Here is a 16262-nt window from a genome sequence, read left to right as displayed (position 1 = left end):
TCAGAAATAAATAATAATCAGTCTCAGCACAGACACTAACAGACTGAATGTCTTCATCTACAGATTCAGTTTTTTCTCTGATCTGAACCCGTTAATAATGTTTTTATAGGAACCACCCGAGACCTCTTTACAGAAAAACACCTGGGTTTAAAGACTGTTCTGATCAGGTCCAGGTTCTGAGCGGGTTCCTCTCTTTGTTCTGTACTACTGTGTACTCTTTGTTTACAGTACAGCAGAAGCTGCAGACTTTTATTTTGAAGTGCTGGGAGCGCGCGGTCCGCCGGAAGCAGAGAAGAAGACGCAGACTTGTTTGTCGGTGTCAGCAGCAGTGGACTCACCTGGCGGACAGGTGCGATCTCAGCCCGGTAAGTATCCCCCTGCCGAGCCTAACAGATACCTGATCTGACCCGCCCCGGACCCAGTCTACAGACCCGTGCTAACCGTTGATGCGGTGCAGAAGCAGCTTCGCGCTAACCGTGCTAACTCCACCGTGCTAACTAAACCCGGTCCGGTCCCTGTTGATCCTCCACCAGGTGGCCCGCGGTCCCCCGTCGGTCCGGCTGGTCTGTGTTTAAACCGAGCCGGACTGAGCCGGGTCAGCGACCTGTGGAGGTGTGTTTGGATCCGGTCCCGCGGTGACCTACTTTCCAGACTCCGGGGCCCGGATGAAGACCTGAACCGGTGCGGAGGACGGAGATGGGATTTCATCTCGATCTGTGATCCGGATCAAGTCCAGACAGTTTTATTCCAATGAAATCATAACAAGTCTAGGCCCAGGACCGGAATCTGGACCAGTATGACCCCCACCCCCCGACCCCCACCTGGTGACGCCATCAGGCTCCGCAGACTAATGACAACAACAACAACAACAACAACAATAATAATAATATTAATAATAATAATTTATTTGATTGATGATGATTTATCTGATAATGTTTTTTAATTTATTGATTATATCATTAAAGGAGCTGATGAAGTTATTGATCTATAATCAGATGATTGTTTAAATCCTGGATCATCAGCTCATCAGGTTATTGATGTCTCATGTGATAATGAAGACTAATCAATGAGCAAACACTTATCAGCAGATAACTGGTCAGAATCTGTTGTCATCAATTATTCTGATCATTTATCACAAAACTGACTAATGGACCTCCAGAGACCAGGTCCCTGAGCTGCAGGTGACCACAGTGAAACAGATTTAAGATTAGCTAAGTCTCACCTGTTGTTTACCTGTGTCTCCGCAGACCAGTCATCCGGTCTGTTTCTGTGGACAGTCACTGCACATCAGAGGTCAAAGGTCATCTCCTCGTCCGCAGTCATGGCTCTGATCTCTCTGGAAGACCTTGATGGATTGGACGACGAGCAGCTGGACGATGACATCACCGACAACCCTGAGCCAATGGATGAAGACGACAGATTGCTGAGTCACTGGCAGGCTGTCGCTAGCACCCACCAGGTGTCTGTACCTCCAGGTGAGTGGGCAGGGTCAGAGTCTACAGGTGAGGGGGGCGGGGTCAGCTCAGAGTCCAGTTACCTAAATAAAGGAGTTGAGGCAGGATGAGTTTGATCAGACCTCAGTGCTTTTATTGTGAAGACAAAGCAGCAGAACAGGAAGTGGTTGTGGTGATGACAGGTAACTCACAACCTGCACGAGTTTCTAGTCCAGACCAGGTCCAGCAGACAGGTTCTGTGTGTGTTACAGAGATGACTGGACCGATACAGGAAATGACCAGAAACAGCCAGCAGAGGGAGTCCCTCCCCTTCACCCTGGTATCCCGCCACGAGAAGGTAAGACCCCGAGACCAGATCAGTCCACCTCAGTCCACCTGCTGTATGTTTCTGCAGATGGGTGAGTCTCTTTCCCCCCCTCCATCCCTGCAGATGGGGGAGGTGCTGTATGAGGAGCGAGTGTATCCAGCAGGACACTGGGCCTGTGTGACCAGAGGAGAGGATCTATACGAACAGAGCATCTCCATGGCCTTCATGAAACTGATGCGCTTCATCTGTAAAGAGAACTCTGCAGGTGAGACTCCGCCCACCCACCAACACACCTGTTAGCCCCACCCACTGTCAGACACCTGTCCACATGTTCTCTGAAAAGTAAAAGATTAAGCCCAATATCAGAAAAACTGAACCCTGAAGTTCATGAACTTGTTTCTGCTGTGATCGTGGTCCTGTCCTGATCCTGGTTCTGGTCCTGGTCCTGAGACCAGCAGAAACAGATCCTCTTAAAACTTTAATTAAAATACAAACAACAGGATACGTTAATTCAGTGTAACCATGACAACAATAAACTGAGGGAAACTTCAGCCTGATCCTTCACTTCCTGTTGGATCCTGTGCTCAGTATTGATCATCATGTATTGATCATGTATTGATACAGGCAGGTACCTGGGGATGACGGTGCCAGTCGTCAGTAACATCCACATGATGGAGGACAGTGTCACGTTTGAGAAAGATGTGCAGACGGCGTTCTTCCTGCCCACCGAGTTTCAGACCAGCCCCCTCCAGTCCTACGACCCTGACATCACCATCGTCTACAGAGAACCAATCAGAGTCATCGCCAGGTCAGTGCATCATCATCATCGTCATCATCACAGCACTGATCATCAGATCAATATCTTCAGCTTTCTATCAGGACTGATCAGCTGCTGATCAATGAATTAATTAATGAGCTAATCGTATTGATTATTGATGAAATTAAAAACTGAGAAGTTCAGAATCGTTCAGAGTCTGTTCTGAACAAACCAGACGTTCATCGCCTCAGCTGACCATCGATCAGCTGCTCCTCGTTCTCTGGTTGTTTGACCTGTACCAGCAGTGGACAGGTGTGTCAGAGTGTCTGCTCTCTGATTGGCTGACAGGATGTTCCGGGGGACGACCACGGAGGAGACGGTGAACCGTCAGATTGGTCTGCTGTGGGAGATCCTCGGCGACGCCGTCGATGTCCGCAGAGACACCTACATGGTTGCTGTGTTCGAGAACCCTGGTGTGCCATACCGCAGGAATGAGATCTGGTTCATCAGACGCGACCTGTAGATGCCGTCCCATCATCCTCTGCTCTCGCCTTCTCCTCCTCTGATTGGTCGGTTTGTCGTTACACACTTCCTTTAGCTGATGTAGATTTTAAAAGTCGAACTGACCAATCAGAGGTTTCTATTTGTTACACTTCCCACAGCAGGAGAGGCGGGAAAGTTGACCAATCAGACTGCAGCAGCAGGTTTTAATGTACTGAGCCTTTGAACAAACAGCTGGGTTCTGTTACAGGGTCTGAGGTCCAGGTCTCATGATTTAAAAAGTGTAGAAGAGAGAGTGAATATTTTTGTAAATTGTAGTAAAGTTGGAGCAGAGCACTGGTTTTTAAACTTTAAACAGGTGCTTCCCTCCAGCATGTTCAACACTAACATTCTGCAGCTTCTCTTTATTCTCTCTGCATCTGATGTGAAATCATTAAACGACCAATCAGCTCTGTGATGTTTGTGCCTGTTGTTAGTTCATCTGTTGTTGGACAAATGTTCTTTTTGTTGTGAAACACTTTATTTAGGGTTTTGTGTACAAAACATTAAAATCTGATTTTAACTCTGAGCTGTTTGTTGTTTAATTTGTTCCACTGATGAATCAAACTGTGGGGGGGCTCATCAGGCTGAAGGAGGAGGCAGGAATCTGAGGTTGATAGAGCAGGGAGCTGCGGCTCTCAAGATCTGTCATCTTTAAAATGACTCCCTTCCTCCCCTGCGCCCTCACCCCTGCTCCCCCAAAACATGTCATTATTTTCTTCATTAACTTTCAGTCGTCTTATTCTTCCAGTATATGTGGAACAGCCCATTATTAACTGGATTTTTCATGAGCGTCGCTCTGACAGAGCGCCCTCTGCTGGATCACACAGGTCACTACAGCTCAAATATGAACTTCACCCCACAACCAAAAAGTGACAGAGGTGGGTTCACCTGTGGTTTCTGCCCCAGGTGAAGGAGCTTCAGTGTCTCAGGGTCTCAGTGAGGGGAGGGGCGAGGTGGCCAGGAAGTCCACAGGTGGATCAGAGCAGCATCAGCAGGACGTGATCTACGTTCACCTCTCCTGAGGTCATGATGTTGGAGTTGTCACAGAGAGACTAAGATCACAAACAAGTGAGATTAGTTTCCTCTGTGTCAGAGCTCACCTGGTCTGGGGATGCCTCAGGACCAGGACCAGGACCAGGACTAGGAGGAGCTGGAAAACACTGCAGTTTCTACACAAACAGATGAAACTACAAGCTCTTCATATGACAATACAAACAATGATTTCATGAAACATTTTCACCAGTGAATGAAGGTGACTTACCTGTTGAATGAACAGACGAAACAGGAAATAAGTATAGCTGCTGATTCATGATGTGGAACCAAAACTTTATTTACAAAAACAAGTCTTACAGTTGTTTTCACCTCAACAGTCAAATTAAGAAATACACTCTAAAACTATTTAAAAAATAATAGAGAAAAATAAAGACGGGAAATAACAGGAAGTCGGGGGCGGGGCCTCGGTATGATGTCATCCAGGTGAGATCAGATCAGGTCAGCCACTACAGAGAAAAAACAGACACATCAGTAAGGAAATAGCCAATCACTTGTTTTCACTGCAATGGTGCTAGCAAACGGGCTAACGTCTGCTAGCTATCTACATTAGCTAACATGTTAACTCCAGTTAACCAAACCAAAGTTAAACTGAAACCAAATGATTTAAGTTCTGTAAATAAATTCACTGTTTCATTCGTTTCTACTCGAGTAAAATCAACACTTGATCCAACAGATTCTGGACTAACGTGAGCTATGCTAACACATCGGCTGACTGAGCTAACACACTGATGGTCCTCAGTATGTCTGTCTCAGGTGAAAGAGCCTCTCTTGGGTTTCCATGCTAACACTGTTGCATCAGTGATGCTGCCAGACCCCTGGTTCTGGTTCAGCCACAGCTGCTGCTCATCAGAGAGTAAAACAGGCTGCACCAAACAAACCACTTCTCATGTGGAGGTAGGTGTAGGTGGAGCTGTAGTTTAGCTCTGTGTTGAAACTATTTCCTGTGGAGGGATACAGGATGTGGTTACAGGTGGTGATGTCTGACATTTTTACTCCGGGAACAGTTTTGGTTTTTCTTTGTTTACTGTGATGTTTCTGATTTATTTATTTGTTTTTTTGTTGTGACGTCATCAACTCGACATCATCAGAAGAGGAAACGAATGCTCTGATTGGTCAGCAGCAGCAGGTCTGTGATTGGCCGTACCGTTCATGGGCATCTCGTCAATCTGGGTGGAGTAGTACTGCTCGATGTCTCTCAAGATCCTGATGTCGTCGTTCTTCACAAAGTTAATGGCCACACCTTTACGACCGTAACGGCCGGATCGACCAATCCTGGAGGAAGAGGTCAGAGGTTAACTCAGGTCGATACAGTAAAATTATAAAAACAAAAGAATTTATTTTCTGTAAAATCACAATTAACTCTTAAAGAGACAGAACATTTATTAAAGAAATGTAATATTAACACAGAAAAACCTGAAGAGGAAACAGACAGGAAACTTCTATCCTACTTCCTGTGGAATGATACGTGGTGCTGAATGCAGTGATGCGTACCTGTGGATGTAGAGCTCTCTGTTGTTGGGCAGGTCGTAGTTGATGATCAGAGAAACCTGAGGAACGTCCAGACCTCGAGCCCAAACGTCCGTTGAGATCAACACACGACTGAAAACACAAACAACATGAAGTTAGTTTGTTTTCACTCCGACAGGGTCAGAGATCAGGTCCTGGTCCTGGTCCTGGTCTGACTGTGGCTCAGGTCCTAGTCCAGGTCTCGGTGTGTTACCTGGCTCCTGATCTGAACTCCTTCATGATGGACTCCCTCTCTTTCTGCGGCATGTCTCCATGCATCGACGACACCGTGAAGTTCGCCTCCCTCATCTTCTCCGTCAGCCAGTCCACCTGAAACACAGCACACACTCAGACACCCACAATGCTTTGCTGTGGCGGACATGTTGTCTGTCAGAGCGTGGGTCTCACCTTCCTCTTGGTGTTGCAGAAGATGACGGCCTGAGTGATGGTCAGAGTGTCATACAGATCACACAGAGTGTCGAACTTCCACTCCTCCCTCTCCACGGCCACGAAGAACTGCTTTATCCCCTCCAGGGTCAGCTCGTCTCTGAGGGCGAGAGACATTCAGAGAGATGGGGAGGGGGGAGAGAGAGAGAGAAGTCAGATGCTCGGTCTCTGGACAAGAACCAGAACTGTTGTTGTGATATGGCGCTATATAAATAAAATTGAATTGAATTGAATTGAATTGAACCAGGAAGTGTTTTTGCACTGACCGTTTGACCAGGATTCGGATCGGGTCTGTCATGAACTTGTTGGTCATCTCCAGGATCTCGTGTGGCAGCGTGGCGCTGATCAGGACCACCTGAGTGGCGGGGGGCAGGTAACGGTACACGTCATAGATCTGCTCCTTAAAACCTGGACAGGAAGAGAAATTTCACTGAGTCCTCCTCAGGATCTGGTCCTGGTCCAGTCTGGATCAAAGACTCCTCCTGGTCTCTGTTCTGATGAATCTCACCTTTGTTCAGCATCTCATCGGCCTCGTCCAGGACCAGCATCTTGATCGCTCTTGTCCTCAGACTCCTGCGGCGAATCATATCTGGGGGCGACACACGTTAACGTCTGATTGGCTGCTTCGCTCAGAGGCCGACCAGGTGTCAGAGCAGAGACAGGTATGACAGGTGTGACTCACCAAACACTCGTCCAGGTGTCCCGGCGACCACGTGCTGACCGTAGTCCAGCTTCCTGATGTCCTCACCCACGTTGGTCCCTCCGATACAGGCGTGACACTGAACGTTCATGTAGTCTCCCAGAGCCAGCAGCACCTGGACACACAGAGAACCAATCAGTGACCAGAACACCTCCTCACACCTGCTCACACACGATTGGCTGGGAGTGTCTGTGTGGATGTGGCTACCTTCTGAATCTGTCCGGCCAGCTCTCTGGTTGGAGCGAGGATCAGAGCCTGGGTCTCCCTCACCTGCAGACAGGAAACACATCATCATCTCATGAGACGTCACACTGAGACACGGCGACAAGGTGAGGGGTCAAAGGTAATCCTGGATCTGACTCAGACCCTGAACACTGACCTGGATGTCCAGACACTGCAGCACTGACACACAGAAAGTGGCCGTCTTTCCTGTTCCAGACTGAGACCTGAACAGATCAGAGAGCAGCTGTTAGAACAGATCCTGGATCAGGACAGATCCTGGATCAGAACAGGTCTGATAGGTTCTTACTGAGCGATGACGTCTCTGCCTTTGATGATCTGTTTGATGGCTCTCTGCTGGATCGCTGACGGCTTCTCAAAACCTGAAACACAAAACATCTGGTTACAACAGAGCACAGCTGGACTGATGTTCAGCACCTGTCACACCTGTGTTCACCTCTCAGGTACAGTAATGTCAGGATTCAGTCCAGGATCTGAGATCAGGTCTAAAAAGCTTCATTCTTTCAAACAGTGTCTCTTCTCTGAACATCTGACGGTTGAACTTCAGATAAACACTTAGTTTTATAACAATTAGAGTTAATATCTGTAACTGATCACTGATCAATAACTACAATAATCTTTAAACGAACATTTCCTGACTTCAGTTTTGCCTCCAGATGTGAATATTTGATGGTTTCCTTTGTCTCTTACGGACGGATCACACGTGTCTGATTAACAGTATCTGTTCATCCTTAATCACCTGAAGCTTTTCTGTCGACACAAACCCTAGAGCCGAAACACGACCGAGTATAACCGAGTGAGACCGATGTAAAACCCGAGGCTGTCCTGTGATAAACGTTCAGCAGCAGCCTGTGTCTATTCGCAGCCAGAGACGTCCAAACATATTAAATATGTATTGCTGTTTTTCGGAGCCTCCTCGTTATTTGCCGACTCTCCTCCAGTAAACAGTGACTCGTTACCGTCAACGCAGAATTTAAACTTTCAGACGAAGTTCGGTAACGGCCTCAGTCTGACTGACCAGTCAAACTTTTTTGGTTTTATTGTGAACGGTAGAGAAAGTCCTACGCTGAGTTTCTACCCGGAGAGAGAGAAAAGCTTCGCGGTAAAGTGGAGCTTTAGCAGGAGCGGCTAATGCTAACCGGAGAGCCGGTGAACACGTTAAAACACTGTTCAACATTGTTAACATCTGAAAGTCAATCCTGCACGTCCGAGACTAAATACACCTGTGCAGGTAACCCAGGTAACACATTTAATAAATCCAGCCTCTTTAAAAACACCGCGGACACGAACAGTTAGCTTTAGCATCCTGAGCTAACTCTCGTCCCGCAAAGGCCGCGAGGATCCTCGGCCTACCGTAGGCGTAGATGCCGCGGAGCAGGTCCTCCCGGAGGCCCATGGTGTCGAAGGTGGGGGTGACGTCCACCTCCTCGCTGGTCTCAAACTCCACCTTGGTCATGTCCTCCTCCTTCAGGATCCTCTTCCTGCCCTGCGCCCCGGCAGCAGCCATCGTCCTCTGAGTGTTTTATTCGACTGAATCCGCAGAAAACTCTCAAACGGTCCGCGTTGCACGGCTAACGGCTAACAGCTAACAGGGGGAAAGAGAGACTACCGCACGTGTCGCGCCGCTGACGTATGCAGTGAGCGACGCAGTACATGACGTCACACACGAAGTAAAAGATTGTTCCGCTTTTTATTCAAACTTTAATCTGGATTATTACTGTTCTCCAAACCTGACTGGACTTTTCTGATGTTTGTAAAAACAAATCAACTGAAGCTGCTCTTTCTCTCAGTTTAAACAGCAATAAACCATAAACCTAAACCATGCCCCCCACCCCCGCCCCAAAAACTCAGGGTATCAGACATTTTCTCTCCAAAAGTGTTTTTATTGGTTGTTTCACAGGAAACAACCTGCAGCTAACAAACAAAACCACAGAATAGAAATATTCATTCATACATGAGGAAATGAAAACACTGTGAACACATGAAGGAGATCAGAGGTCAAACAGCTGAGGTCTGACCTCCTTCAGTTTGAGATGCTGAGAGAAAAATCAGCAAAGAACAGAAACATCTGACTTTAACAAAAGTCACAAAATCTAAAACAACATCAGTTTAAAATAAAATCCTCAGGTCTGACCAGGTCCCAGCTGAACCTCACCACACACCTGTGGACGTTATCCCCTGATAAATGATCACATGATCATTATTGATCAGATCAGCTGATACAACTTCCTCAAAAATTAACCCTTCAATCTAAACATCTGATATTTTCACACTGATCCATTGATCAGGTTCCTGGTTCATTAGCCGATCAAACATCGTCTGTTTCTGCTTCATCATCTTCAACCAACACTTGACTGTAAAACCAGGTTAAACCTGAAGCTCAGACTGAAGCTGAGTAAACTCCCATCATGCCTCCTGCTCTGACTGTTTCTATAGAAATGAAGTGAAATCATCTAAAAGCTCAAGTGAACATGATTCACGCACGTTTGTTCTTTAACCAGCGTCTCTGTGTTTTTGGCACTTTTTGTTTTTTTATCTCAAAGTGAAGCTGAGTAAAAACAGATACATTCATATAATACTGTTCACACACACACACACACACACACACACACACACACACACACAGGTGAGTGATGATGATACCTGTTCAGACGGTCGTCAGAGTCAGAGCCACTGATCAGACTCTGGTTCAGACTCAGACCAGTCTCCTCTCTGTGGCTCTGACTGTGATCAGAGTCTGAGCCATGTTATTATTGTTGTTGTTGTTGTTTACGTGACGATGAAAAACAAAGAGAAGTAAACAGGAAGTGTCTCAGTCGTCTTTTGATTGGTGGACGTCCAGACTGACGACCTGCAGCTCCGTCAGGTTACTGCTGCTGCTCTGCTGACTGATCACCATCTGAACAACAGAGACACAGAGGCCAGGAGACAGATCAAAGACCGAGAGAGACCAGGAGACACCAGGAGACGGATCAGAGACCAGAGGCCTGTACTACGAAGCGAGGTTACTGTCAGGAGTAACTTAGTGACGTCAGGTGTAACTTCCTGATTAACCTGTACTATGAAAGGTGGATAGGTTTTACCTGAGGACTGCTCCGAGTAGTTTATGTTCGTGGTTAACTCGGTGTTACAGGTGTTACCTCTACCTAAGCTCTGCCCCACAGGTGGAACAACCAATCAGCAGAGAGAGGCTGACTCTGCAGGATGGGGGTTGTCTAAAGCCTGTCAGTCCCCCCACCCACCATTATTGTCCTGAAAGACAATATAACGCGACAGGCTGTTGTAATTGTAGACTACAGACCAAGCAGCATTAATGATGGAAATATGAATGTGAACCACTTTATAGAAGGTTTCTGTTTGATCCAGGTTCAGTTTCCACTGAGGCTGAAATACTGTTAACATGAAGTTCATACTGAACATAACAGCTTTACATTCATACATATACAGCCTGAGTGTTCCAGGCAGAACATCATTAACAGGAACAGCTCATTCTCAGACATGTGACCCACGTGTTGACTGTAATCCAAGTATCTGAGAAATGATCACATATGTTCTGTGTCCTTCCATCTCATATTACAGATGAAGAATCCAGAGAACATGTGACCAGTCTCTCTGTCTTTGTTGGTTTGACATTGTGTCGTTAGAGTCTCTTTAAATTCCTCTAAACCCACAGAATTAACGTGCGCTCTTCATCTGAGAGATACGGTGCACGCCCCTTTAATCAACACGCACTAACTCTGATTAAGTTAACACCGACTCAACTGACCCACATCTGAACCACCGTCGTACCGTTTAACACAGATCGAGGCAGTCAGGGTTTGTCAACCCCGACTTTACCTGGGAACCTGAGTTAAACCAGAGGAGGTTCAACTCTCTTTGTAGTACAGATCTCAGGAGCCAGGAGATATATCAGATCAGAGCTCTGTACCATGAAGCAGGATCAGTGGTGACCATGGTAACTGCAGGTTTAACTCTCCATGGTAACTGATGCTGAACAGCTAACCTGCTCCAGGTGAACTTCAGAGTATCAGCTCAAACTACTGACCAGTCAGATGACTGGAAAACTGTGGTCATCATTTCTGCAGGATCCTGACAGGAACAGAGTTTCCAATAAAGTGACAGATCATAAAGATCAATAGATGTTTTTATAGATCAGTGAATGGTTTTGTTCCAGTCTTTGTCCACAACAGAGCTTCTAACAAACAGAGAGTTTCTCCCACTGAATGATCACAGACTGACTGTTAGATCTTCATGGTGATTTTCTCTTCACACTGTTGAAGATTTCTGCTGATTCTAAATGAACATTTCAGTCAGATGGAGCTCAGACATGAACTCTCTCCTCTCCTCTCTGCTTTGGCAGCAGAAACACTCTGACATTACTGTCACTGTTTATCTGCATCACATATTCACACTAACTCACAATAAACCACCATCACACTAAGGAGCACAAACACTCACTCACTGAAAACACTTGGACTTATTTACAATAAATCCTCAGCCTGACTTTGATCACTGCTGATTATTTCTACTGTTTCTATTCTAGTCATGTGATCATATTGTTCACATTTCACCTTGTTAAATGTCATGTTAGGACGTGGCTGGAACTGAAACCACCTGCAGCTCTCAGCCTGACTTCTCATAGAATATTAGGTTCCTTACTCATGGTTCTGACAACGCTCCACCTCTTTACCATGAACCATCAGGAAATCCTGGGTCGACTGAACCAGGCGATAACCAGCGTCTGATGCTCAGTCACTCTGTGGTTGTTAGGTTTACTGAAGCCAGATAAAGATCCTGGATCAGTTCAACCTGCTTCATAGAACAGAGCTCAGGTCTGAGATCAGGTCTGACATACCGGGTGGAGCTGGACTGCAGACACTGGGATCTGAGTGGCGACTGGAGGGAGGGAGGTGAGGAAGACCTGCGGGACCGCACCTGACAAACACACAAACCTTTATTACAACAACCGAACACAAACAATGTCAGCCGTGACTTGTGGTGATGTAATGACTAGTGGTGATGTAATGATTTGGGGTTCATGTGTGGACTTGTACGTACCGGGGTCATGTGACTGGGTGTGGCCTGTCGGGGGGAAGGTGTTGAGGACGGTGAGGCTGCCGTCGCCGAGTGATGGCGTCGGTGCAGCGTACATCACTGTGTGACTGCCGGGATACATCATGTGACCTGCTACTGAGGAGGAGGAGGAAGAGGAGGAGGAGGAGACGATGGATGCAGGGAGACTAGCTGCAGAGAGAGAGAAAGCAGATCAGGGTCAGAGGTCACAGCCGTTCCTCCTGCGCTGCGTTCAAGGCCCTCGGGTCTCCTCAGCGCTCTTACCTGTGGAGGAGGCGGGGCTGTGGATGTCTGAGCTGCTCTGATTGGTGGAAGCCTGCTGACCGCTGGGCTGGACCTGGATGGTCTGCAGCTGCTGAGAGACTCCGCCCCCTGTTGAACACACAGGTACAGACTCCAGGTGTGAGACTGAAAACACACCTGAGAGTTTCAGCTCCGACAGAAAATAACTTGACATGTTTAAAACCGTTGTTACCGTGGTTACAGTTTATTTACCTGCCTCACAGTTCACACACACAGAAACAGCCTGTAAACTTTACAACCACCACAAACTGTAGAGTCAGATACTTGATGAAACAGAGCAGAGCGATGCAGGAAGTGTGACGGTGTCAGGTGATTTCTACCTGCTGAAACACAGCTGACAGAACTGAGCCGAGACCAACACAGACTTTATGTTTCAGCTGGAAACGTTCTGTCGCAGTGAAAACATCATATACACAGAATTCAGAGAGAGAGAGAGAGAAAATGGTGGAGTGAACCCACTCACATCAAGTCAGATTAGAATCTGTCTGTCTCTCTGTCTGTCTGTCATTGACCCTCAGCAGAATGACTGATGTTACTGCAGAGGAGGAGGGAGAACGTAGAGAACGTTTGTTCTGTGAGAACGGTTCTATGGTTCTTCATGTGTCTGTTCAGAATAAATAAGTTTTGGATTCTCATCCTTGGATTTGTTCATATTTAAATTAGCTGTTAAATGTTATTGCTCCATCATGTTTTACATGTACACAGTGAATTCTTGACTGAAGCTTGACTTTCAAAATGATATCACATCACATCACAATATGTGTCAGAAAAATCACAGTTTTCCCAAAATGGTTGTTTCAGTTTCATGTCATTGATTTTGTTCTGTCTTATTATTGTTTATAGTTTTTCTGTTTTAATCTTTGTATCATTGTTTCTGAAGGTTTTATATAAATAAAGTTTATTGTGGTTCACAGATCAGCTGAAGATGCTGAGACCAGATTCACTTTCCTCTGAGGAAACATCAGTCAATAAATACGATTTCATGTTCTCAAACAGTCTGAGTCTCTGAATCTGAGTCTGGCGAGCTGCTCTGTTCTGTTAAAGTCATGAAGCTGCAGAGAAACAAAGACTGAAGCCACAACAGCACACACACTCTCTCTCTCTCAGGTGTGGGCGAGGCAGCGTGCTGACCTGACAGTGACACGGTGGCGGGGAGGCGGAGCAGCGTGGTCGGCTGTGTGGGCGGAGCGTGCAGCGTGGTGGTGTGACCTGGGGCCACGGGGCCCTGGATGGCCAGAGGCTGAGTCTGCAGCTGGCTGAGGGGGATGGTGTGTGTGCCGGGGGGCAGCGGGGCACCTGTGGACAGGTGAGGAGGAGGGGGGCAGGGCCAGAGAGAGGTGAGCTGTCTGACACAAACTGAGAGCTGAGAGGTCAGTGAGAATACGAGGACAAAGACAGGGAGGGGTCAGAGAGCGTCAGGACCTCAGAGAACATCAGAGGTCAAAGGTCAGAGACACTGTGGGATAACTAATGTAGTGACAGTGTCAGTGATGAAGCAGCAGCAGCAGACTGAAACACCTGAGACAGACAGGTGAGAAGAAACCCTGCCCTCCTACCTGGCATCAAGGTGAAGCCTCCAGGAAGTACGACACCTGCGGATGTCTTCAGCACCGTCCCGTTGGTGGAGGAGGAGGAGGGCGGCTGCCAGGAGGGGGTGCTGGTCTGCACCTGCATGGACACAGAGGATGAAGAGGAGGAGGAGGAGGAGGGCGTGGGCTGTGTGGAGCCAGGCAGGTTGGACATGGTGAACCCTGGTTTGATCAGGTCCTGCGGAGAGAGACAGGTAGACTCACCTGAGAACACCTGAGACTGTCACTTCCTCTGGTGTTCACTAGGTGGAGCTGTGAACAGGAAGCACTGTCAACCAACTGTTACCTTGGCAACCTCCGAGCAGCCGTCCGCCTCCGACACCTGATAGGTGAGGTCAGTCTCCTCGAAGCCCGTGGCGCTCATCCTCTGGTCAGAGGAGGGGTCAGAGCGGGGGGGGGAGTCAGGGGAGTTGAGGCAGGTCTGGATCAGAGCCTTCCCCGTCTCCGAGGTGATCATCGGCTGCAGCTTCCTGGTCGCAAACGTGTAGACGTGACCTGTCTCACTGGCGACCAGCAGCAACACCTGAGTACCTGTCAGCGTGGACAGCTCGTATGCCTGCGGGGGGGTAATGATCAGAGTTATTGATCACAGGTGGAGCTGTAACGTCATGAAGACATCTTCACACAGGACTTTCTGATTGTTGATCTGATCAGAGAGTAAAACAATCGATTATCAGCGATGTATTGATAATGAGGAAAACTGATGACCTGACTGAAGTTTGTTCTTCACACTCTGAGGAAAACTTAAGTAATTTGATTCTGAGTCCCTGAGACCAGGACCAGGACCACAGACCAGAGGACCTGACAGAGTCCAGAGAAGATTTCAATCCAAAGGATGTGGAGAACTTCTGAAGGTCTGAGGGTCCAGGTCTCTGAAGGTCTAAGGGTCCTGTGCAGTTCACTGGTGGGTGATCCAGTTTCAGACACACTGACATCATTTACAAACCAAAACCTGAAGAGTCTGATTCTCTACATCCAAACCACTGACCTGGTTTCACCTGAACCTGAACCCAGATCATCAGGTGAGCCCAGGTCTTTATCATTCACCTTTCACCCCACCTAGTTCACCTGGCTCACCTGATCAGGTTAATCTCAGAAGTCAGATGAGAGATGTCTACACTGTGGTTCGAGGACCAGCCAGGATCCCTGCAGGGTCCAGTCAGGGTCTGACCAGTGACCCTGAACCCTCTCACCGCTCACCTGTGCAGGTGACCTGTCTCACTCACCTTTTTCATGATCCCGGTCTTCCTCTTGCTGAAAGTTGTGTACCGCCTCAGTTTGTTGTCTATGAACTCCATCTTGATCTTCACTCTGCCTCTGGTTTTCTTGCCGGGTTTGGCTCCTGGCACCCCAGAGCTGACCCCGACGTAACCCCCGCTCAGGCCTCCGGAGGTGGGTGCTGACTGATGCCCGACCTCCCTTTCGCTCCTCTCCCGCTTCACCCCTCTCCTGTCCCCGCCTGAACCCGCCGTGTCCTCGTCGTCCCCGGAGTCCGAGTCCTGGTCGGAGCCGCTGTAGACCATCTCGGCGCCGTATTCTCGGTCCTCAAACTGGCCTCCGTCGGTTTCGGACGCTGCGTTCGGTCCCGGTCCGGCCGCATTCACCGCGAGGCTGCTCAGCCCGGTTCCGTTGCCCGCCCGTCCTTCTCCGGTTCTGGTGCCCATTCCGGCGCCGCTCGCCGCCAACATTCCCGCCGCGTCCCCCCCCGCCCCCGCCCCGGGCCTCCTCCTCCAGAAGCTCCTGTGCTAGCGGTGTGAACACCGACACTGCCCCCGGTGCTCGGAGTTCCCAGCCCGGGCAGAGTCGGCTAACAGGACCGCTAGCTCCCGGCTAACTGCGCTGCCTAGCTAACTGCGGCTAACCAGTCAGCGATTACTTTAGCAACAAGTAAAGCTATCTGTCCATCGGAAAACTCCGGAAATCACCGAGAGCTCAGGCCGAACAGCCGAAGAACACCCGAAAAAAACAGAGAGTATTTTCTCCATAAAATTTGATCTAGTTCCTCCAAAAATAAAGAATAAAGTTATAAAGTTGTGTTTTCCTACAGTAATCAATGAGGCCCGGCCCCCGAATCACTCCGCTCCACATAAGGAAATGACGAGTAGCACCAGGTCATATCCATCCGCCCTGGGATATAGTTCCACACATTGTAGATACTATATTCACACTCCTGCTTTAAAGTAAGACACAATTTATCAGAAACGTTACAATAATGTTTTCTAGACGATCTATCACAGAAAAGGCGCGCAGTTAATGGAAGTTACACGTAGTAATACCAATAGCCGACGTC

The 16262-nt window shown here is 48.1% G+C and overlaps 3 protein-coding genes across 7 annotated transcripts; 1 reads left to right on the top strand and 2 right to left on the bottom strand.

Moving 5' to 3' along the window:
- Window positions 1-242: 242 nt before the first annotated feature.
- Window positions 243-3587, top strand: soul4 (heme-binding protein soul4). The gene is made up of 6 exons (XM_018674761.2): window positions 243-365; window positions 1248-1475; window positions 1706-1791; window positions 1885-2026; window positions 2386-2569; window positions 2867-3587. The coding sequence occupies exons 2-6, from the start codon at window positions 1322-1324 to the stop codon at window positions 3039-3041; spliced, it is 741 nt and encodes a 246-aa protein (XP_018530277.1). The 5' UTR covers window positions 243-365; window positions 1248-1321; the 3' UTR covers window positions 3042-3587.
- Window positions 3588-4366: 779 nt separating this feature from the next.
- eif4a3 (eukaryotic translation initiation factor 4A3) lies at window positions 4367-8637 on the bottom strand. Its single transcript, XM_018674740.2, has 12 exons — window positions 8361-8637; window positions 7297-7369; window positions 7147-7213; window positions 6975-7037; window positions 6750-6882; window positions 6576-6656; window positions 6334-6475; window positions 6029-6167; window positions 5835-5950; window positions 5606-5713; window positions 5259-5386; window positions 4367-4560 (listed from the first exon to the last, which is right to left on the bottom strand). The coding sequence occupies exons 1-12, from the start codon at window positions 8512-8514 to the stop codon at window positions 4544-4546; spliced, it is 1221 nt and encodes a 406-aa protein (XP_018530256.1). The 5' UTR covers window positions 8515-8637; the 3' UTR covers window positions 4367-4543.
- A 232-nt stretch (window positions 8638-8869) lies between these two features.
- LOC108882295 (serum response factor) lies at window positions 8870-16077 on the bottom strand. 5 transcript variants are annotated; one of them, XM_051070303.1, is made up of 8 exons: window positions 15199-16077; window positions 14259-14528; window positions 13940-14051; window positions 13515-13679; window positions 12345-12488; window positions 12066-12251; window positions 11863-11942; window positions 8870-9906 (listed from the first exon to the last, which is right to left on the bottom strand). In XM_051070303.1, the coding sequence occupies exons 1-8, from the start codon at window positions 15658-15660 to the stop codon at window positions 9820-9822; spliced, it is 1506 nt and encodes a 501-aa protein (XP_050926260.1). In that variant the 5' UTR covers window positions 15661-16077; the 3' UTR covers window positions 8870-9819. The 5 variants fall into 5 exon arrangements, with proteins under 5 accessions (XP_050926260.1, XP_050926259.1, XP_018530250.1 ...); XM_051070302.1 differs by having other exon boundaries at window positions 13940-14150; window positions 15199-16074; XM_018674734.2 differs by having other exon boundaries at window positions 12345-12452; window positions 13940-14150; window positions 15199-16072.
- Between the last annotated feature and the right edge of the window lie 185 nt (window positions 16078-16262).

The sequence above is a fragment of the Lates calcarifer genome, linkage group LG5, assembly GCF_001640805.2.
Source record: "Lates calcarifer isolate ASB-BC8 linkage group LG5, TLL_Latcal_v3, whole genome shotgun sequence".
Classification (NCBI taxonomy): Eukaryota; Metazoa; Chordata; class Actinopteri; family Centropomidae; genus Lates; species Lates calcarifer.
The sequence above is the reverse complement of the archived record's forward strand: the minus strand, read 5'-3'. Positions and strand labels throughout refer to the sequence as shown.